At 35.3% G+C, this 19,075-nt stretch overlaps 1 protein-coding gene across 7 annotated transcripts in view; it reads right to left on the reverse strand.

Moving 5' to 3' along the window:
* Positions 1-19,075, reverse strand: part of CACNA2D1 (calcium voltage-gated channel auxiliary subunit alpha2delta 1) — a 368,348-nt gene that overhangs the window by 99,965 nt on the left and 249,308 nt on the right. For all 7 annotated transcript variants that reach the window (XM_030960743.1, XM_030960744.1, XM_030960742.1 and 4 more), the window contains exon 7: positions 12,564-12,695. In XM_030960743.1, the coding sequence (XP_030816603.1) occupies positions 12,564-12,695 (132 nt within the window). The remainder of the gene's footprint in view (positions 1-12,563; positions 12,696-19,075) is intronic.

Consider the following 19,075-nt stretch of genomic DNA (forward strand, 5'->3'; position numbering starts at 1 on the left):
TAATGTTCCACAATTTGTTCTCTCACTGTATGCCAAAAGCCTTGGGGGTGCTATTTCCTGACATCAATCATTTTTCTGTCTAGGAAATACAAAAAGATATAGGCAACTCCAAGATTCTTCCTGAAAAATAATATACCTAAGACAAAATGGGAGATTTATATCTTCACCCATGAATATAAAAGAAGCCATCAGCTTTGAGCAGCTGCCTATTTTTGATTTTACAAAATGAATCATTTCCTAAGGGACCAAACCATGATCTGGCCTATCACTTACTGGAACCTTCAAGCTGACTGTAACCCACATTTAGCAGTACACTTTTAGCAGTCACAGAGAACACTGTGTATTGTTGCACACCAGAAGAACCTCAAAATCTATACCAGTATTGTCTATGATTTCAGGCTAGACCACTTGACAGGTCCTTTGGGACCTGACAGGATAAAGTATTTGAAATGTTCAGAAAGGAGAGAATTTAATTTTTTTGAGACAGATAAATGCTAAAATTCTAACTTAAGTATCATTATTTAGACACGCACAGGTTAAATTCACCAGTGTTTTATGAACCTACAAGGTTAGCACATGTTCAGTGATGGATTTTTTTTTTGTCTCTGTCCAGGCAATCCTTACGATAGAAATTCCATCTGAAAATCCATCTTTCAGATACGTTCCCTGAGACTTACAAAATCTTCATGGAATATGTTCATTTCAGTTTGTATTATGACTGGTTTAGGTAAGATAGCAAAAGAAAAATCAATATACTGACCAAGGCTGCCATATCTTTGCCAAAACTTCCAGTCATTTCAGTGACATCCAGTAAAAAAGCTATGCCTTACCAAATATATCCCTCTTAATTGACACATATCTGGGACAGCCTTCATAAACAGAGAACTATCTCATTTATGATCTAGATTTATTTCAAAACAACAGAGGAAATTCAATATACACTGATAATGTTATTTTATTTCACAGGAAAGAAAAGTTCAACTCCTTAAGTGCATTCTGTAAAGCAAAAGGATGGTGGTTCAAAGAGAATTTGAAGGCAGGAGCTGAAGAAGGGCATTTCCAACATCATCTTCATATGCTACTGTGACAGCAAATACATTTAAAACTGAACAAATGTTCTACAGGCAGAATGACAGAATGGCCCTTTAGCTAACATCAATTATCTACTGAAAACCATCATAGGAACATTTAGCTAGAATTCATCTGATATCACAATCTTCACATCTTACTTTAAACTGCAGGGTAATTTTTCTAAGTCTAAACTAACATTTACAGAAATATGGGTTAAGATTTCATTTTAGCTGCACAGCAGAAGACCATGAGAAATAATTCAGCTACTCTTCAGATACAATGCAAACCTTGAGAGCTACAAATATATGTCAATGTAACACCACCTAAGAGGTAAGCACATCCCATCCTTAAGGCCAACAGAAATTCTCTTGACAAAGCCCTTTAGAATCAGGGCCTTTAGACCAAACAGCGTGTGGCAAACCTTTCAGAAACATGAAGAAGCAAAATTTATACCCACTTGAACACCTAATAGCAAAATCTGAAATGCCTGAAACTTCCCCTAGTATTTCTAAGAGCACCAAATGATTGTATGACAGCACTTGAAGGATTTTTAACTGGAATAAAAATCACAACATGTTTAAAAATTCCTTTTCTTTGGCTTTGTTTTTTAAATATGGAGAGGATGCTCAAAACTTCTGGTTGAGAAAGTAAAATGAAGGATGCGAAGACAATTTTTCCAAACTGATCTACAGCAGAATTCCTTTGGTAAAACCTTGAGCTGCTAAACCTGGACTCAGCTCTACCATAGCTTTTCAGTAATAGCCTGGATTGCAGTGAGGCCCAAACTGACTCTTTTTGAATCCATCCATATTAGCAGGTTAAAAAGAACAATGGAAAGGAAGCCATTCACAAGAACTAGGCTAAAAACTCTAATAACAGTACAATTACACACAAAATAAACTGAGCAGAAGCCACTCAGCACACTACTTACAGCCTGTCTGGTCCTGCTGGAGATTATGAATGAGATTGTGTATGGTAACACAGCTTTTGTTTTGGGTAGATAGGCACAGAGGTGAGCACAACAACTAAATTCTACTTTTTTCTCATTAGTATGGCTCTTGCAGTGCACACAGTCCTGGAATGACTGTCAGCAGCTTCAGGGAGATCTGGAGAAGGTCTTTAAAGCCATTATTTATTACCATGCTGTTAAATCACTATTTCCTGTGCCACGGGTCAATAAGTTTTGTTTTCCTAATAAATATATTATTTTCTTTCCAGAAAAAATATAACAAGCTTCTACATGCTTAAGTTTCAACGACTGCATGATTTATCACAGGATATTAATGGCTGCTGGATCATGAACTAATTAAGATATATAATGTATAATGAGAAAACTTGTTCTATTGATCTTTCTGATTGTTTCTACAACAATTTACATAATCTAGTAGAAAGTCTCTGCAAGGCTCTGGCTCTGCACAACATATATAAGGACTTGGCCCTTAGTATCTGAAATTTCAGTCACGGCAAAGAAGTGCTGAATTCCCTCTCCAACCTCAAGAATTAACATGACTAAATTACCCATTCATGCTAGTCTCTATCTGGAAAACACTTTTCATTTTAGATGGCTTTGAATGGCCTGAAATGTATTCACTGGTTTTAGTAACATTCTGAGTATTTATGGATATTGTTGAAATTGTTTTTAGTAGGAAACTGAAATTCCCTTACAATGTTTGATATCCAGTGATCAACTTTAACTTATCCTGATTTTATATTTTTAAGACAACCTTTTTAAAAGATGATAAATACTTTCCATGTAAAAATACGTATAAGTATGCATTAAAAATTATACAGGAAATAATTAGAAGGGACGGAGACAAATGAGAGAGATGTGTTGTTTTTTTGGTCCATATACAAAAAACATTATAAAGTAATTTGGGGAAACTGGCTTATATCTTACTGAAAAAAGGTATTATAAAATAATAGCAAAATGAAATGCTTTTATTATAAAATAAATGCTTTCATTATAAAATAAAAGCAAAATGAAAACCATAAAAATATGATTCCAATTTCCCCTCAAAAACTTAAATTGATCAAGGATTTTGAGATTTACAGTTTTGTTTGTATAACCTATAGTTCAATACATTTTTGTAAGGTTGTTTGGAACCTGGTTAACCAATACCTTTGAGAAATCAGCCTCACCACAGTTCATTGTTGCATATGAGTATCTTTGAACTATATCAACAATTCACAGTTCTCTGGTGCATACATCAGGCTTTACTCATGTTCCCTTTTGATGATTTTCCTGTTTGGCATGTGGATAGATTTGATACTTTATAAATTATTCATTAGGTTTGATATCCCTCCCACTTCTGTTTGCATTATTGAGATACAAGTACTGGATAGAATCCAAGCAAGAGCAAGTCATGTTTTTCTGTTATTTCTGCACATTTAGAGTAGAAATCCTCAGGTTTGTTGGTTACAAGCAGATCCAATTAATGCACTATAGAGACTGTCACAGGGTAGAGCCTAAATGAAAATGTATGTTAGGAAAGGAAGACTTGGTTACAACCTCCCATTCTGAATTAATGAGATGATTCCAGAGGCATAGGTGAGTGTCATGAGAGAAAATCTCCTGAAAGTTCTGCCCTGTTCTACTGGTTAGGTATGCATGTGCAAGGAACAGAGGCAGAGATTAATTATTAACAGCTTTACATCCCTTTACATTATTAACACATTTGAGAAAAAAGGCAAAAAGCTGATATTAAGATAAGTAACAAATACCAATTATCAAATCTCAGATTGCATCATTTTATTTTGACTCAAACTCCAAATTTTATCTTGCAATCTCTTAAATTAACATTCGTGTGGATATTCAAAACAACCAAAACCAAGGATTATTCAATTCCCTGAGCCAGATTCAGCAAAGTCTTCCTCAGATGGAGCAAAGGTATGAGTTACAGCATGCACTTTGCTGATATTTCAAAATTCTTTCAGTGAACTTATGTGAAAAAACCTGATTTCAGATATGTAATAGCCCAGACTATTTGAGAAATGAGACACTCCTCAATTTTCTACTCAGAAAGAAGTCATTTAAATTTCAGTGTAGCAGCAGCACTTTTGTAAAATTACTTAACTGTTTTTCAGTAAAAGGTGAGACATGGTAACCAAAACTAAGAAACAGTCATAATTTTAAAAGCCCCTAACATTAACAATCATAAAGTTTTCAGTTTTCAACTGCTATAATTAGTATTCAGGATATCTATATAATAATAATGCCTTGGGTTAATTCTGGTTAGTACCATCCTCCCGAGAGAGATTGTTACTGACCAGCTCTGTGACACCACACCAGATGTTCAGTCAGGACTGAATGAAGCCATTCCCTTGTGATTTTATTTTCTTAGTGACTGAAATTGCCAAAACCTTAAAATGTGTTCAGGTAAAATCTATCTAAGTCATACAGGTCTGTGCAATATCTTCTGCAACAATACAGAAAAGAGAGGATAGTAATCATAAGGTTTTGTAGAATCTGTTACCCAGGTGATAATGGGTGATTATGTTATGGGCAATATTGCACTCAGTTTTATCACAAATCAGTTAAGCAAAGGTTTGATACAGGAATAGTCCATACACAAACAAATCCATTGATTTTTGATCCCTATGTACCAAAACACCCAAGAGCGATTAGAATGCAATACCTGCTGCAGTCTACCACTTCAAATGAACCTCTTTCTGTTATCTTATTTCAGAGGCAAACATTTCTCTTTCTTCATGTGTAAACTGAATTTCATCCTAAATGTGTTGCTTGCATTAGTTTCACCTGGACTAGAGACCATGTCCCCAAAGAGGGCTGGAGTATCAGAGCTTGAGAAGAAGAAGAAGCAACAAGCTGTTTTGTTGGCTGTGCAGTGGTTTTCTTTTTTCTCCTATAAAAGCAAATTCTGGAGATTTAAATCTGTATCACAAAGACACAAAGATTGCACGAATTTCAGCATGAAGGCATGGTGACCTGCAGTATGTAATTTCATTAACTTACTAGAAATAGCAGGTTATCCTGTAACTCGGTGGTTCTGCCTGTGTAACTGCAAAATTCAGCACATCAGTTTTGAAAAATGAGCCATAACTGAACTCACTGTAAGATTTTTCATATCATGAAACGAGGTTGTAGTGAAACGGGTGTCAATCTCTTCTCTCAAGTGACAAGGGACCAGGATGAGAGGAAACAGCCTCAAGTTGTACCAGGGGAGATTTAGAGGGGATATTAGTAGAAATTTCTTGCCAGAAAGGGTTGTGAAGCATTGATACATGCAGTGCAGGGAAGTGGCAGTCACCATCCCTGGAAGTTAAAAAAAATGTGTGGATGTGGCATTTGAGGACATGGTTTAGTGGTAAAGGTGGTGGTGGTGCTGGGCTGATGGCTACACTTGATGATCTTAAAGGCATTTTCCACCAAAAATTCTATGAGGAGTATGGTTAGATCCAAATCATGTCAGTTCCTGTTCCTCCCTCCCAGATTTCAAAGGAAAAAAGAAAAAAAAAGTGAACAACACTCAAAGAGGCTTATTTCTATGAAAAAGTAGAAGTATCTGCCTCACACACACTAATTGCACTAATTGATAATTTATAAGCTGCATTACCAGAAAAGTGTTTGTGGTTTTACTTTGTTTGTCTACTTTAAAGGCTCCTTTAAATGTTGAGCTGTTAACAGGAACTAATAGCTATAAAATATAAAACCTTTTGCAAAAAAAAAAAAAAGTGACATTCTCAGTTTTGCAAGGCTTTTGATTCATTTTCTATGGATTTTTAGGCTGTCCAGTCTCTCAGTACCTGCTTCAGTAATTACTTTCTCTGGAGAGTTCAATATCATGGCCACAACACTATTGCTTGCCATTAATTGCTAACACAAGAGCAGCTGTGCACAGCAAGTTCTTCATTTTGAGAGATACTGTTTTATTTTATTAGAAATTGATTTTTAAAGCTCTTCTATTATTAATTTGTCTAAGCAGGGAATGCTCTAGTAGCTAAGTGAAACTCGATTCACTAACATCTGGAAACAGGTTAAGGGTTGGTTTTCTGGTTTTTTGGGGTTTTTTTTCTGGTTTTTTTTTTTTTTTTAATGAAGGATAAGAGTTAATCCTTATTCAGATACTTCTGTTCAATCTATATTTTTAATCCAAAATTTTGAAGACTTTAGGGACAAGATTATTTTTCTGGAAAATCATCACCGAAGTGCTGCTTTCTTTATGTGTGAATTTTTCCATTTAATACTTCATAAGCTCAAATTCCATAGGAATACCCTAGTAAGATATTGGCATGAACAATGCAAAGAGTTTTTTCTATTTAATTAAAATTCCCATCATATTATACCTACTTATTACATAGATAAACAAAGGAAGACTAAGTAGAAGGCAAGTCTACAGTAAAGAAATGGAAGATTGCAACAGTTCTTTTCACTGTACTCTTCAATACTGATATGACAAACATCCAGATGAGATTGCCAGGCCCACTGATATTTAGACTGAATTTAAATATGAGTTAACATAAATGCACACTCAATACTAAAAAAATTGTTGCTATGCATACCCCTGGCTTGAATACCTAACCTTCAGAGGATCACTGAAGAAGCCATTTTATCTCTCTATACATGTTTCTTTTATCTGCAAAATGAGGACAAAATGATGTTTTTATCCATTTTTTAACCAGGAGTGTTTTGCAGATGAAAACTCGTGGTTTATATGCCATGCAGCATATATACGACATGCAGTATAGCACAAAATATTCCAGGTGTCTCTGAGAACACAAAGTCTCCTGGAACAAAACTGAAGAACTTTGCAGTATTTAGGAAAGAAAACAGCATTCAGTGCTGTCCATTGGGAAAAGCTGCCAGCACATGTTGTCCCTTCAGTCACACCATGGGACTGTCTAAAGAACTCCAATAAAACTCTGACTTACCCTGTTTAATAACCTAGATACATCTTTAAGCTGAGGGAGCTGATGAACTTACTAATCACATGTATACATGATTAGGGCATGATCATGATTCTTACCTAAAGTAAGAATTCTTCTCTAATACAGGTCATACAGGTAAGGTCACAGGAAGAGGTCAAGTATGTGTGTCTAGGTGATGTGATAAGAGGAGGGTGTGGAGCTGCAGGTTGGACTCTGCTTTCTGCTCTGTGAAAGACCTCCAACAAAAAGACTCCACAAAGACAACAGAGAGAAGTCACAGATCTATGCAGAACCTTGGGAGACTGGAAGACATATCTTTTGCCAGAAATACCATGTTGTGAACACAAGCCTTCAGCTGAACTTCCCACAGGCCCTTGTTAAATTTCCAATTTATTTTTGTTATGAATTGACTCAACTTTTTGGATCTTGACCAAGTGGGGCACATTCCTGACTTCAGACCTTTGGTCACTGCAGACTAAATACTGTTCCAATGTGCCTAGGTTCAGTATTTTCTCATAAAAGATGCTGAATCTACTCATGCATCATTATGCCACTGTTATGGATATTTGTAACCCACTAGCTGAAATCTGAAACTATCAGCACTATCAGTCTCCCTATCAGTATTACCCTTTCTACTACAACCCTTGGGAAAATTATTATTTCGTGTACTTCCCCGAGAGAGCTGAGTCAGTGCTGCTGATCAAACAGCTTTTTACTAAACATTCATCTAAATCAGGACCGTTTTCATTTGAGTAATCCTATGCAACCAATTTTTCTTAAGTAAATTTATTACTGCAGCTGGAAAGCCTCCTGTATCATATTTAACCACAAATAAATGTCTGCTGTCTGCAGTACAAAAAAAAAACCAAAACAAAAAAACCCCAAAAAGACCCAACAAAATGAACAAAGGAAGAGATGGTATCTGGTAAAAGGCACATAAATACAACGTTGTTTATAAAGTTTGTTTAATTAGTACTTGCTGCAGGGAAAATACTACACCTCCCCATTGCAGTATTTTAACGAAACATTGATTAACAATTATAATCCTAATTATGTCTATAATTAAGAATAATTTCATGATTAAAAGAGGACCTGGTTACCTTATACCTACACTTCCAAGTAGCCCACCAAAAAAATTATATTAAATTGTTCTTTTAGATAGCTGCTTTCTTAAACCTAGCATTCTAGTTACCTGGATAGATGCCTCACAAAATGTAAGTAACTTAATACCTGTCAAATCATAATAAACTACTTTAATTAAATTAATTTGCTTTTGAGCAACAGATTTATCCAGTGCTGTGGTTAATTATAAATGAAATCTCAAACCTGATCTATATTAAAACGCCATGCTGTCCACACAGCACCAACAAAACTCTACATGTGCAAGCCCACAGGTGAGAGATTCAATATTTATAAAAAACAGAAAAAGTTTCAATTGGATTGGAATGAATTGCTAATGTCAATGTTCTTAATAAATCACTCCCAGATTACTGCTTTTATTTTGAATCAAAAACTATTGAAACCCTCTGTCTGGAGAATCAGTCAAGAGTCATCTTAAAATGACATCTTAAAAGCCAATACAGGGTTCTGGAATTAGACTTATAAAGTCAAATAATTAGGCAGGTAGATGTACATCTACTGCTACTAAGGAGAAAGCAATTCAACCTTTATAATAATTTGGGCTCTCTTGCCCTTTCACAGAGAATCCAACTTTTGAACTTAGTGACTCACAGTTTTACCTAAGAAACTCTGGTTTTGTTTACTGCTTTCATAATACTGAATTTCAGTAGTGTTTGTGTAAAAGAGTCCCACAAAATACATTTCAGCTTCCTTTCACAGCACTTTTGAAAACTGGCTCTTATTCTTGAGTTATACATCAATGATGGAAAACTGTCTGCTTGCAGGAAAAAGGCTGGAATTTTCTAGTATTTTTAAATAATATCAAATTTATTTAAATTTAAGTTATCTAAAATTATTAAATTCATCATATTTTTTTTAAATTTCAAGGAATTGAAAATTTTATGAGTCAGTCTGTTCACTTGTTATAAAAATTTGACATATTTTAACTGTAATTAAGAATCATTAAATGCAATTTTAAAAATAATAAAATATCCAAATTTTGTGCAATTGTTTATTCTGTATTAAACTGGCCTTTCCACCCTTGAGGGAGTTGACAGCTTCTCCCAGTTTAGTGTCTCTGGAAAACTTACTTGGTATTCCTTTGAGTCCAGTTGTTTAAACATTCCCTAACTCAACCCTCCTCTACTGGGAGCAAGGTGTCCTTATTCCAGAATTTCCTTTTGATTGCAGAGGCCTGTGATTACTGAGGATTGGTCTTACAATGGATGAAAGACTGATTTGTGATTTGTGCCTTTAAACATATGAATGAGAATATATTACATCCTTATTAAAAGTTTCATGGACTTCATATGCTTTTTTTTTTTTTGAGCTCTTTTATTAAATTGCTGTTTACTTTTGAGTTCTTCAGAGCTCATAGAGTAGCTAATAGAAATCTCAAAATTGCTCTTGGCATCTTCTATCAAAATGGATGATTGCCAGTAGAGTAACAGAGCTTAGCACTTCTCTTCAAAAATATGCTGCCATTGAAACTAATTAGAATATTCACATTAATGTGAGAGAATGGAATGGTTAATGGCTTAAACATTGCTAAAATTCTCTAAGAACCTTTGCACAGCTGCAAAGGTTCACCATCCCTGCCCACCAAAGCCCATCCCTCCCCAAATATGGCTGCTCACTGGAACTGGGACTGCAGCAGGAACTTGTGATAAGATAAAGGCAACACGATCACCCCAGTCTAGGGAGAAGAATGTACCCACAAGTGATGGGAGACGATTGGGGTGCTGGTGGCTCAAGCATTCATATTTTACACATTCTTCTCACAGGGCTGCTCACAGAAAGATCCCTTCATGCTGTTGGTTACCATGGTGGAAAGGACAGCCCAAGAGCCTCCTCAGAACAGAACAGATGTGCCCTTTGCCCATGACTCAAAGCAGTGGGACAATAGCAGATAAAAAAAAAAAAAACACTAATGCTCAAAAACTCTGTTTGAAAACACCCTTTGTAGCTTAGAGGTACTGAACTTTTTTTTTTAGCATGGGAAGAAAGACTGGGTGAATATGTTCCAGATAATACTTATCTACGCATTTTAATTTTGGGTTTTGATATTTCCAAATTCTTTCACAAATATCATCACTATGGAAAACTTCATCATTTTGAAACAGGCTTTCCAAAGGCCAATAGAATGAAGCAATTTTTTACAATTTATAATATAATTTTCAAAATGCAAAGGTGAAAAGCATCCACTTCAGCATATGAAATCTAAATTAATTTTTAGAACATCTGTTGTGTCAGCAAACTGAGAAAAAGTTTACAAGAGAGGAATGGAGACCCTTGCACAAAGACCTATTATACAAATCTAAAATGTAAAAGGCTTTTAGATTTTAGCTACAATGGGAAGCAGATGCACAAAACAATAGATAAACCTTACAGAGTATCAGATTGCTCCACACTGTGTATGTATGTCCAGCATTTAAGAACTGGGGAATTACTTAGGAATTTATGAATTTATGTTCTGACAGAATTGGACAGCTGTTAAATACTTAGCAGGCGTGTTATAAAATAAATAGCAGGTGTGAGTATCTGGGAAGTTAAAATTGTGTTTAGATGAAGTATATACAAGTAACATTTGCACCTGCAAAACAGAGAAAAGCTTCTCCCATTTTATACAGGTATTCTAAGGAAGAATGCATAGAGATTTTGAGGCTCCTATGTTGTGTTGGTGAACTACTGGAGTAGACAGGTTAGCTAGATATAAATCTATTTTTAAATATATGGGATTTATTCTCAAGTGAAATATTATTTCCTAGAGATTGGTTGAGAGATATATTTAATAAACATTCCTTTTCAGTACTAAAAATACATCACATAGTGCTAACCCCACACATGATGATAGATCCCAAAAGCACTGGAAGAGTTGGAAAACAAAATAAATAATAAATATGCATTTTCAATATTTTTTTTTCTGCAACATCTCCCTGTGTTTATTTCATAATCATCCAGCATGACAAAACAAACAGGATTCAAGTGCTATGAAATATTCTTCCTGTAAACTAGCCTGAGGCAGTTTCTCTGCCTGTGCTAGCACTTGTGCTAATGATACAATAACAGCTTCAGAATAACCCCCTTCACCCTCAGAAACAAAAACAATCTTGTATAAACAGAAGAGAAAGGTTCTCAAAATTCTTCCTCAGGCAGTTGTAGGCACGAATCAACATGCTTCACACAACACACTGTTGTGTGTGTAGTGGACACATTATTCAGGCATTGATAAGAGCATCACTTAACAACTGCAGCAGCAGCAGCAGCACAGGTCTTGCCATAAAACAAGGCTTTCCTTTACACAGAAAACAACAAAAATCAAATTCAGGCTACTCATTATCTAAATTCAGTAAAATATACATCTATTTAAGTTAATTAGTGTGATCAAGCGATGAGATGCTTTGGTGAAACAGATGCTGGTTGAAGTAATCAAGTAAAATTGACCTTAGCTCTAATAGCAAAGATGTACCTGTCAAGGGTTGTGGATTCTGAGAGACGTGAACATAGCATGGTGCACACAAATTTTCACTGATGTTAAACATGACTATACTTTCCACATCACTATCTTTAAAACTAGACAAGTGCAAAAATCTCACTTGCAAATATTCAAGTGATTATTTACACAAGATATAGAAAATAATAGAAAAAATAAACTCTTCTGCTTTTCAAATTACATAATCTTCTGTTCTTCTTACTTAAAAAAATAATACTAGTTACATATTTCACTCCCAGTTCCTACCCCCTCATGTTAGAATAATTTCACAGTCCTTGAGTGTGTGATTCTGATATAAAGAAACAGTGTCAATGTAAAAATGCAAGTTTTAGTTATATTTCACTGCTTGTAGATAATTCAGAATATTTTAAATGCAATACATGGCATAAGACAGTTGTCTAGTGTGGAAACCCAGGGCACTGGGAATATTTCTCTGTCTGCTCTGGGGTGCCCTGACCCCCAGGGGAGCACTGACTTTGACCCTCATTCATGGAGAAAGTTTCCTAGACTTCAAGATAGACTAGAATACACAAAAGTGTGAAATAGATTATAGAGAGTAGTGTAGGTGTATCACTTGGTGAGAAATGTAGGTTTTGGGATTTTTAGTGTGTTGTGGATGGAAACAAGATGGAGGGCACAGGGTGTCATCCTGGGTTTCTTCTTCATGCTTCTTCTTCCTTCTTCTTCATGGGTTTGGGTGGCGTTTTGTAATTGGGCAGAAAATTCCTCATTGCAGCTCTTTGGGATCACTTATTGGGTTAAAAGGGAAAATAATCTAGGTGTCAGTTCTTAATTGGATAGTTTAGTCTTAAAAGACCTTGTAACAAGAGATTGTTGGCCATTTTGGGCCTTCTAACAAAAAGCTGCTGAACTCACAGTAGTGAGACTACTGATAAGAAATAATAAACACATGAATTACTGTCTCAAGTGCCTTCAATCCAGACACAGAAAAACCAACAACTGGTACCCCCACAGTCTAGGACAGTTCAGTTACCTGGGTAATACCTTGCCAGGCCAGTGGCACTGCCAAAAACCTGCCATAATAACGTGGGGTCCTCTTCCCGGTTCCTCTTGAACACATCATCCAGCGCTGCCGTCCAGTTGAGTTCATTTAACACGATAGTTGCTGTCAAAGACAAAACAAATCTGTTATTAGAAAGTCACATCCTAACATGGGAAGCAACAGCTACAAAAAGCAAGCTGGAATATTGAGAAAACGGTAAGATTTAATGTAACTAATCCAGAAATTAAATTTTAAGAAACATACTTCTTTTCCATGGGCATTTTCTTTAAATTCCTCACACTCTCTTCTTCCTGTTGCATTACTTGCATGCCATGATCCTTGGTTTATTTGCACAGGCAATTGTCACCCTGTTCTTCTAAAGTTCTTCTAACATAAGCCTTCTGATGTTTACATTTTTGTAATGGAGTTTCTCATGCACTTTTCATGCAAATAATGATTGTTTTGCATTCCTTTCTGGAGGAGGAGAGAATTGATGGACTGTTGGTTTGACCAGTGTGGTTGGAGAGGTGGCAATTTCATCCTCCAATCCAGGGTCACTTTTGGAATTCTATAAATATTGAGGTCTGGAAATAATCGTGCCCTTTTTTGCCTTGGACATCTCGGCGTGTGAGTGTCATTCATTTTATGTCGTATTGGGATAGACAATATCGTCTAAAAATATTTATTTTCTGAGATGTCACTCTAATTGCACTTCCCAACCACAGAGAAGACTGCTTACAGAAAACAAATGCTGGCTAATTACAGTGTACTGCAATAAGAACAAGTAGAATGACATCAACAAAAGTAGGTATAATATAAATGTAACAGAGATGTCCCTTTCAAAATGGATTATACAGGAATAAGACACTGATGAGTTATTGCTACTATTAAGGTGGGGCTGCATGAACAGCAGTGCTCATTAGCACACACTAAAAAGATCTTAATGTTCATAGATCTGGGCTCTGAGCGTAAGGACAGCAAAGAGAATGTCAACATTTATGAGTTGGGTCAATTAACTTAAAATACAAGAACATTCACATTGCAGCTAAACACTATGCTGCCAGTTACAAAGAAACTTAAATTCATAGAGTTCTCCTGTACCAATACTTGCTTTAATCAATCAAATAGTCTATATAATGAAACCAATATGGACTATTTTAACATGTTCTATGCCTTCTTGAGAAAGACCTATATTGGGAAACCTAAAAATTGAACATGAAGTGATCAACACTGCTGCACTAAAGAAAAAATGGACTAGACTCAGTAATCAATAAAATTGCATTGTGGAAAAAAAAACACCTTATGATAAATCATGCTTTTCACCTCAATCACTTGTAAGTATTTCATTAATTCTCCTCCCTCCCCCACCACCAATTTTAAGTAATTTCAAATGCATAGTTATTTTTGAAAAGCAGACTTTTTGATTATTTAGTCACTAATTCTTTCTTTTGTGTTGCATACTGGGATTGCAAGCAATATTCCTGAAACTGAAGCACCTAGTTCAGCAAGCCAAGAGTGGAAAGGAACCTAGAGGAAAAAACACCTTTGAAAAAAGCTAAAGATGTAGGTATAAATCCAATGAAAATTGACACGTGTCATAGAGACCCTGCTTACATTGTGGTATTGCACACAGGAAAGAAAATTCATCTTTTGCCAAATGGGCAAGTCAAGCTAAAACAAAACCAATTCACATTTAAGGAACCTGAACGGCGTTACAGAGCAAAATTTGGTACGTAGGTCCACATTCTAGCCCCCTGCTACAAAGAAAAAAAAAGATAAAAATAAGGATGTATTTCAAGTTAAAAGTTTACAGCCCATTTCCAAAGTAAGGCTCTTAAAAGATACTAGAGAAATGAGATCACAACATTAAATTTTATAAGCTTGTTTTTAAAGGTTAAGGAGAAAATTGCTACACCATCTATTTTGCAGAAAGGTTTATCTGTTTTTTTTCAGAGTAGTTTTAAGATATTACTCTCTCAAGAGATAGCATTCTGAAGAAATATCAAATTAAATTTCCAACTCTTGAGATTTCCTGTAAGCAATAAGCTTGTATTATCTGCCTCTCTTTGTGTCAAGTAGATAATTATAAATAAATATATGTTTATGTAAAGAAGAAAAATTCCCTGAGGCACCATGAGATGTTAATTATAATTTTTAAATGGTTACTGTTCAATTATGTCTTAGATCCCGTTTGACCTGCTGCGCAATTAAAGATTATGTACGGACTCTCTAAACTTGACTTTGTGTAAGATCTGGCTTCCAGAAGTGGCTCTATTAAGTCATTAGAAGCTCTGTCACTTAGGTAGACAAGATATTTTCAGCTTGATTTTGTTTCTTTTCATGCTACTGTTTCCTCTTTGGAGGTACAGGTACCAATCTCTTCACTCTTGTGACCAGCAAGGGGACTCAAGAAGAAAACAGGGAGCTGCGCCAGGGAAGGTTTAGGTATCAGGGAAAGGTTCTTCATCCAGAGGGTGGCTGAGCACTGGAACAGGCTCCCCAGGGATGTGATTACAGCACCAAGCCTGACAGAGTTCAAGAAGCATCTGGACAATGTTCTAGAGGAACACAGGTCCTGGAGCCAGGAGCTGGACTTAATGATCCTGATGGGTCCCTTGCCACTTAGTATATTTTATGATTCTATGGTTGTAATATCACCCAAAAATGTATTGCAAAGGGTTACATCTGTAACCTCACACCTCTGCACAGACACAGTCATACATATGCAAATATATATCTCAAAGAAATATATACCAAAAAAAGGAGATGGTCTACAGATAGTAAAATAACTAAATACTGAAGTGCCAAATCCAATAACTAGAACTGATAATTTTTGCACTTTATTAGACTTGTTGAGATTAGGCTATACAGTAAGAGATAAGGATTACTAGATCCTGTGTGTAATATCTGTGGGGAAGTGATGTTTTACAGTGAAATTTAAGAGTTTTATGATATTATTTATGTCCCACTTTCCCCTTCCTCCTCCTCCTCTATAACTTTTTCCTGGAGATAAATACAACAGCCTAGGAAAAAATCCAAGAGTCTTCAGCAAGGTGAAAAGACCAAAACCCTCAAATAGCCCAAGACATGAAGCTGGAATTAAAAAAATAAATAATGTGGAATTCAAGAAAATCAACAAGAACAGGGCATCTTAACAGAAGGCAACTAATAGCTCTGGGAAAAGGCTACTAACAGTTTGCAATATATTCATATTCTGCAATATTGCAGATATTCCTGCACCCAAGAAATTCACAGTTAAGTGCCCAAGTCTCATTTCTGTAATAAACCATAACACATGACAGGCTCAACATATATCACCTTCTTCTTAATTCACTTTCTCATTATAAAAAAAAAATATTTGGAACAGAAACACAGTTTATTTGGTGGAACTGATACTCAAATAAATGACTGCATGATGATCAAAATAATAATTCCTGGAGTGGTTTGCTATTTTTGTTTTTTGGTTGGTTTGTTGGTTGGGTTTTTTCATTCTATCCAGAAGTATACTTGATAAAGAATGCACCCACATCTGCATTAACTAATCTAGTAATCAGTAAATGAGGAAAAGGGTGCTGATAATTTTAGTTTGAATAGTTTATTTTTCTAAATGTTTTTCCATAGCTTCTATTAATGTTTTCCTTCGGCTTAAGCATACACCCTGAACTTAAAAAAAAAAGAGCTATAAATCAAGTTCTCTTTTTTTCCTTTTGTTTTTTTTGGAATGCAATATCACTGGTAATAGACAACTTCAAACCAATACCTCTGAGTTCTGGTTAAAAGCCTAGAGCAATAGATTTGAGACTTTCCAAAGAAAAGCAAGCAAACCCAGTCATAATCTGAAAAAAACCTATCCTTCTAATGGATTCCTTATAAAATATCCTGATTCTCAACTGATACATAAAAATCAAAGATGTGGTACTTTCACTAGCTCATAGTAGAGGACATAGCACCTGTCAGAATACCCTAATTGGAGAGACAGTTTATATTAACCTCATCTATGTAGTGAAAATTTATTTTCTGTTTGGAAAAAAAATGCATTTTACTAAAACAAAATGTTTAGAGGTGTTACAGTCACACGTCTGTATATCTCCTTGTCTTTCTTTGAGTTAATTTACATACAGAAAAGAGCTCTTGACTGATAATTGGCAGAAAATCTAGTTGGAGAAAACTCTCCAATAAGCTTATTTTCAGTTCTTCTAAAAGAAGTCTTTGAAGATTACTACTTCAGAGTACATCAGCTGCTACCTTTCACATGCTACAAACAAGATGAAAAAATAAAATTCATCATCACACAATATGAAAGATCATTCTTTGTGGCTAATTTCACTGAACTCCATCCATCTTTTCATTTTTTCCTTCTTCTTTATGATATGAGGTTTAGGGGCCTTGACAAGGAATGGATTCAATTTTCCCCTACAAATGCAATCAATAAAAAATAGGGAGCACTGCTGTACCTTTAAAAGAACTGGAACATGCTTCTGATGATTTATTCAATGTGGAGGCTCTGGCCTGCATGCAAGACAGGGAACAACTTTATTTGAAAAGCCTGAGAGCCACTTCCTATATCTGAAAATATGTGAGCTGCTGTTCCCTGATGTGGCAGCTACACAGACACTGGGGAGAAGGGAAGGGAGCTCCTGAGCAGTTCATTAATCCTCTTTTAATGTCTGGAATGTATTACCCTTCCATACCATGCTTAATGAAGTTGACCCATTGATTTCTTCAAAATAACACTGCGTAGTAATTGTTATTATTTAAATATATATCTTCAATCAATTATTGTATCCAAAAGTGGGCAAAGAGGGACAATACTTTTGCAAGTGCATATTTTTGCATATATGTGCAGACACAGATGCTTCCATCTGTAGCCATGTTCATCAGATAATAGAGAAACTCTACTGAAGGCATAAACTAATTTTTTATGACTTGTGTGTTTCACTAATTTTTAAAAATAATTTATTCCTTCATGTTTATGTTAAATTACACAGAATTTTATTCACTCTCCACTGCCACTGGAAAGTTGCACTTCTGTCTTCTCTCACATGGGACTAGGAAGGAATAGACATTTTATTTCAAGGTACTTTTAAAATGGATATTTGCACTGGCTTATCCATATGTGTGTCTTTATTAGTATATGCATATACATGCATATACCCACAAACACATGAATTCTCTACATAACTGCCAAATACAATTTGAAGAACTGTTCTAGTAGTAACTTGAGCTTCAACCCTTTGAATTTAGAAGCGTGTTATAAGTCAGCTTCTTCTTTCTTGCAATAGCAAAAAGGCCAAAGCAAGGAAAATATTTATAGTGGCTTCAAAATGAACATTTTCTCCAAGATAAATGGTCCTTTGAATGACATTAGAAACCTGAATTTAGGCATTTATGCTTTTTATACAAAACCATAGGAAAGTGTCCAACTCAAAACAGTCATCCAAAGAAACTTTACAGCTGATTAGAAAATAGGTAAAGGAGAGCAATAGCAAAATTTTTAGAGATAAGGGAACTGGGTAATATCCACCCTCTCTTTTAGACTCTCACATTTTATCACTTTTCACTCAAATTTTATCACCTTTTCACTCAAAGCAAGGGAGGAAAAGCAAAAATAGGTCTTTGAATTTACCAAACAACCACTGTTATATGGTGGAATTTCCAACTGGACAGGTCATTATACAATGCTCTTCTAGATCTTGCACGTATTACATTTCTCCAAATTTGCTACAAAATCTTACTTTGAATGAAGCATTTCCCTATCCCAACATATCATAATTTAAAATTACTGGATAATCAGAACTGTTTTCATAATATGCATTTAATGGTGAATAAAACCAAAGTATTAAAATACAATTTTTAATAAATGGAGCAATTATTGAATCAAATAATTTCAAGTTCTATAGAGTAGATATTTTACACTCACAATTAAGGCAAAACGATAAAATGTCATGTCCTTTTTTTTAATGAACAACTTCTCCATGCCTCATTAAATATTTGACATTATGTCTCAGACACTTCTATAAATAATTCCATTAAGAAGTCACTGAAGTCTAGAATACTGTTGTGTCTGTGCCAAATCAAGTAAATTAATTGGCAATGCTATATGTTGTCTGCTGTCTGGCTTTGCTGCCATATACTGATAGCCAGAGAAGCACAGTAAAATCTTATTAAAATAAGCAACAGCCAGGAGAAGGAAATGAAAATAAAAATGTCAAGAACAGAAGATGGAATTAAGTTTCTATTATAATTCAACAAAAAAGAGTTAATATAATGCAGAGACACAGATCCTTTAGTACACAAGTTGTTTATCGCCACAAAACACAAAAGACACCCATATTCTAAACTGCAACCCATGCTGGAAACAGCATTTGTGCATCTTACACGTTGTTGCCTTGCTTCCTCTTATTTCAGAATATGCCAGGATGTATTTCAGAATGGAAAAATACCCAATGTCAACCACATAGTGCTGTAAGGTTATTCTGGGAAGATGGGAAGAAGATAAAATG

The sequence above is a fragment of the Camarhynchus parvulus genome, chromosome 1A, assembly GCF_901933205.1.
Source record: "Camarhynchus parvulus chromosome 1A, STF_HiC, whole genome shotgun sequence".
Lineage (NCBI taxonomy): Eukaryota > Metazoa > Chordata > Aves > Passeriformes > Thraupidae > Camarhynchus > Camarhynchus parvulus.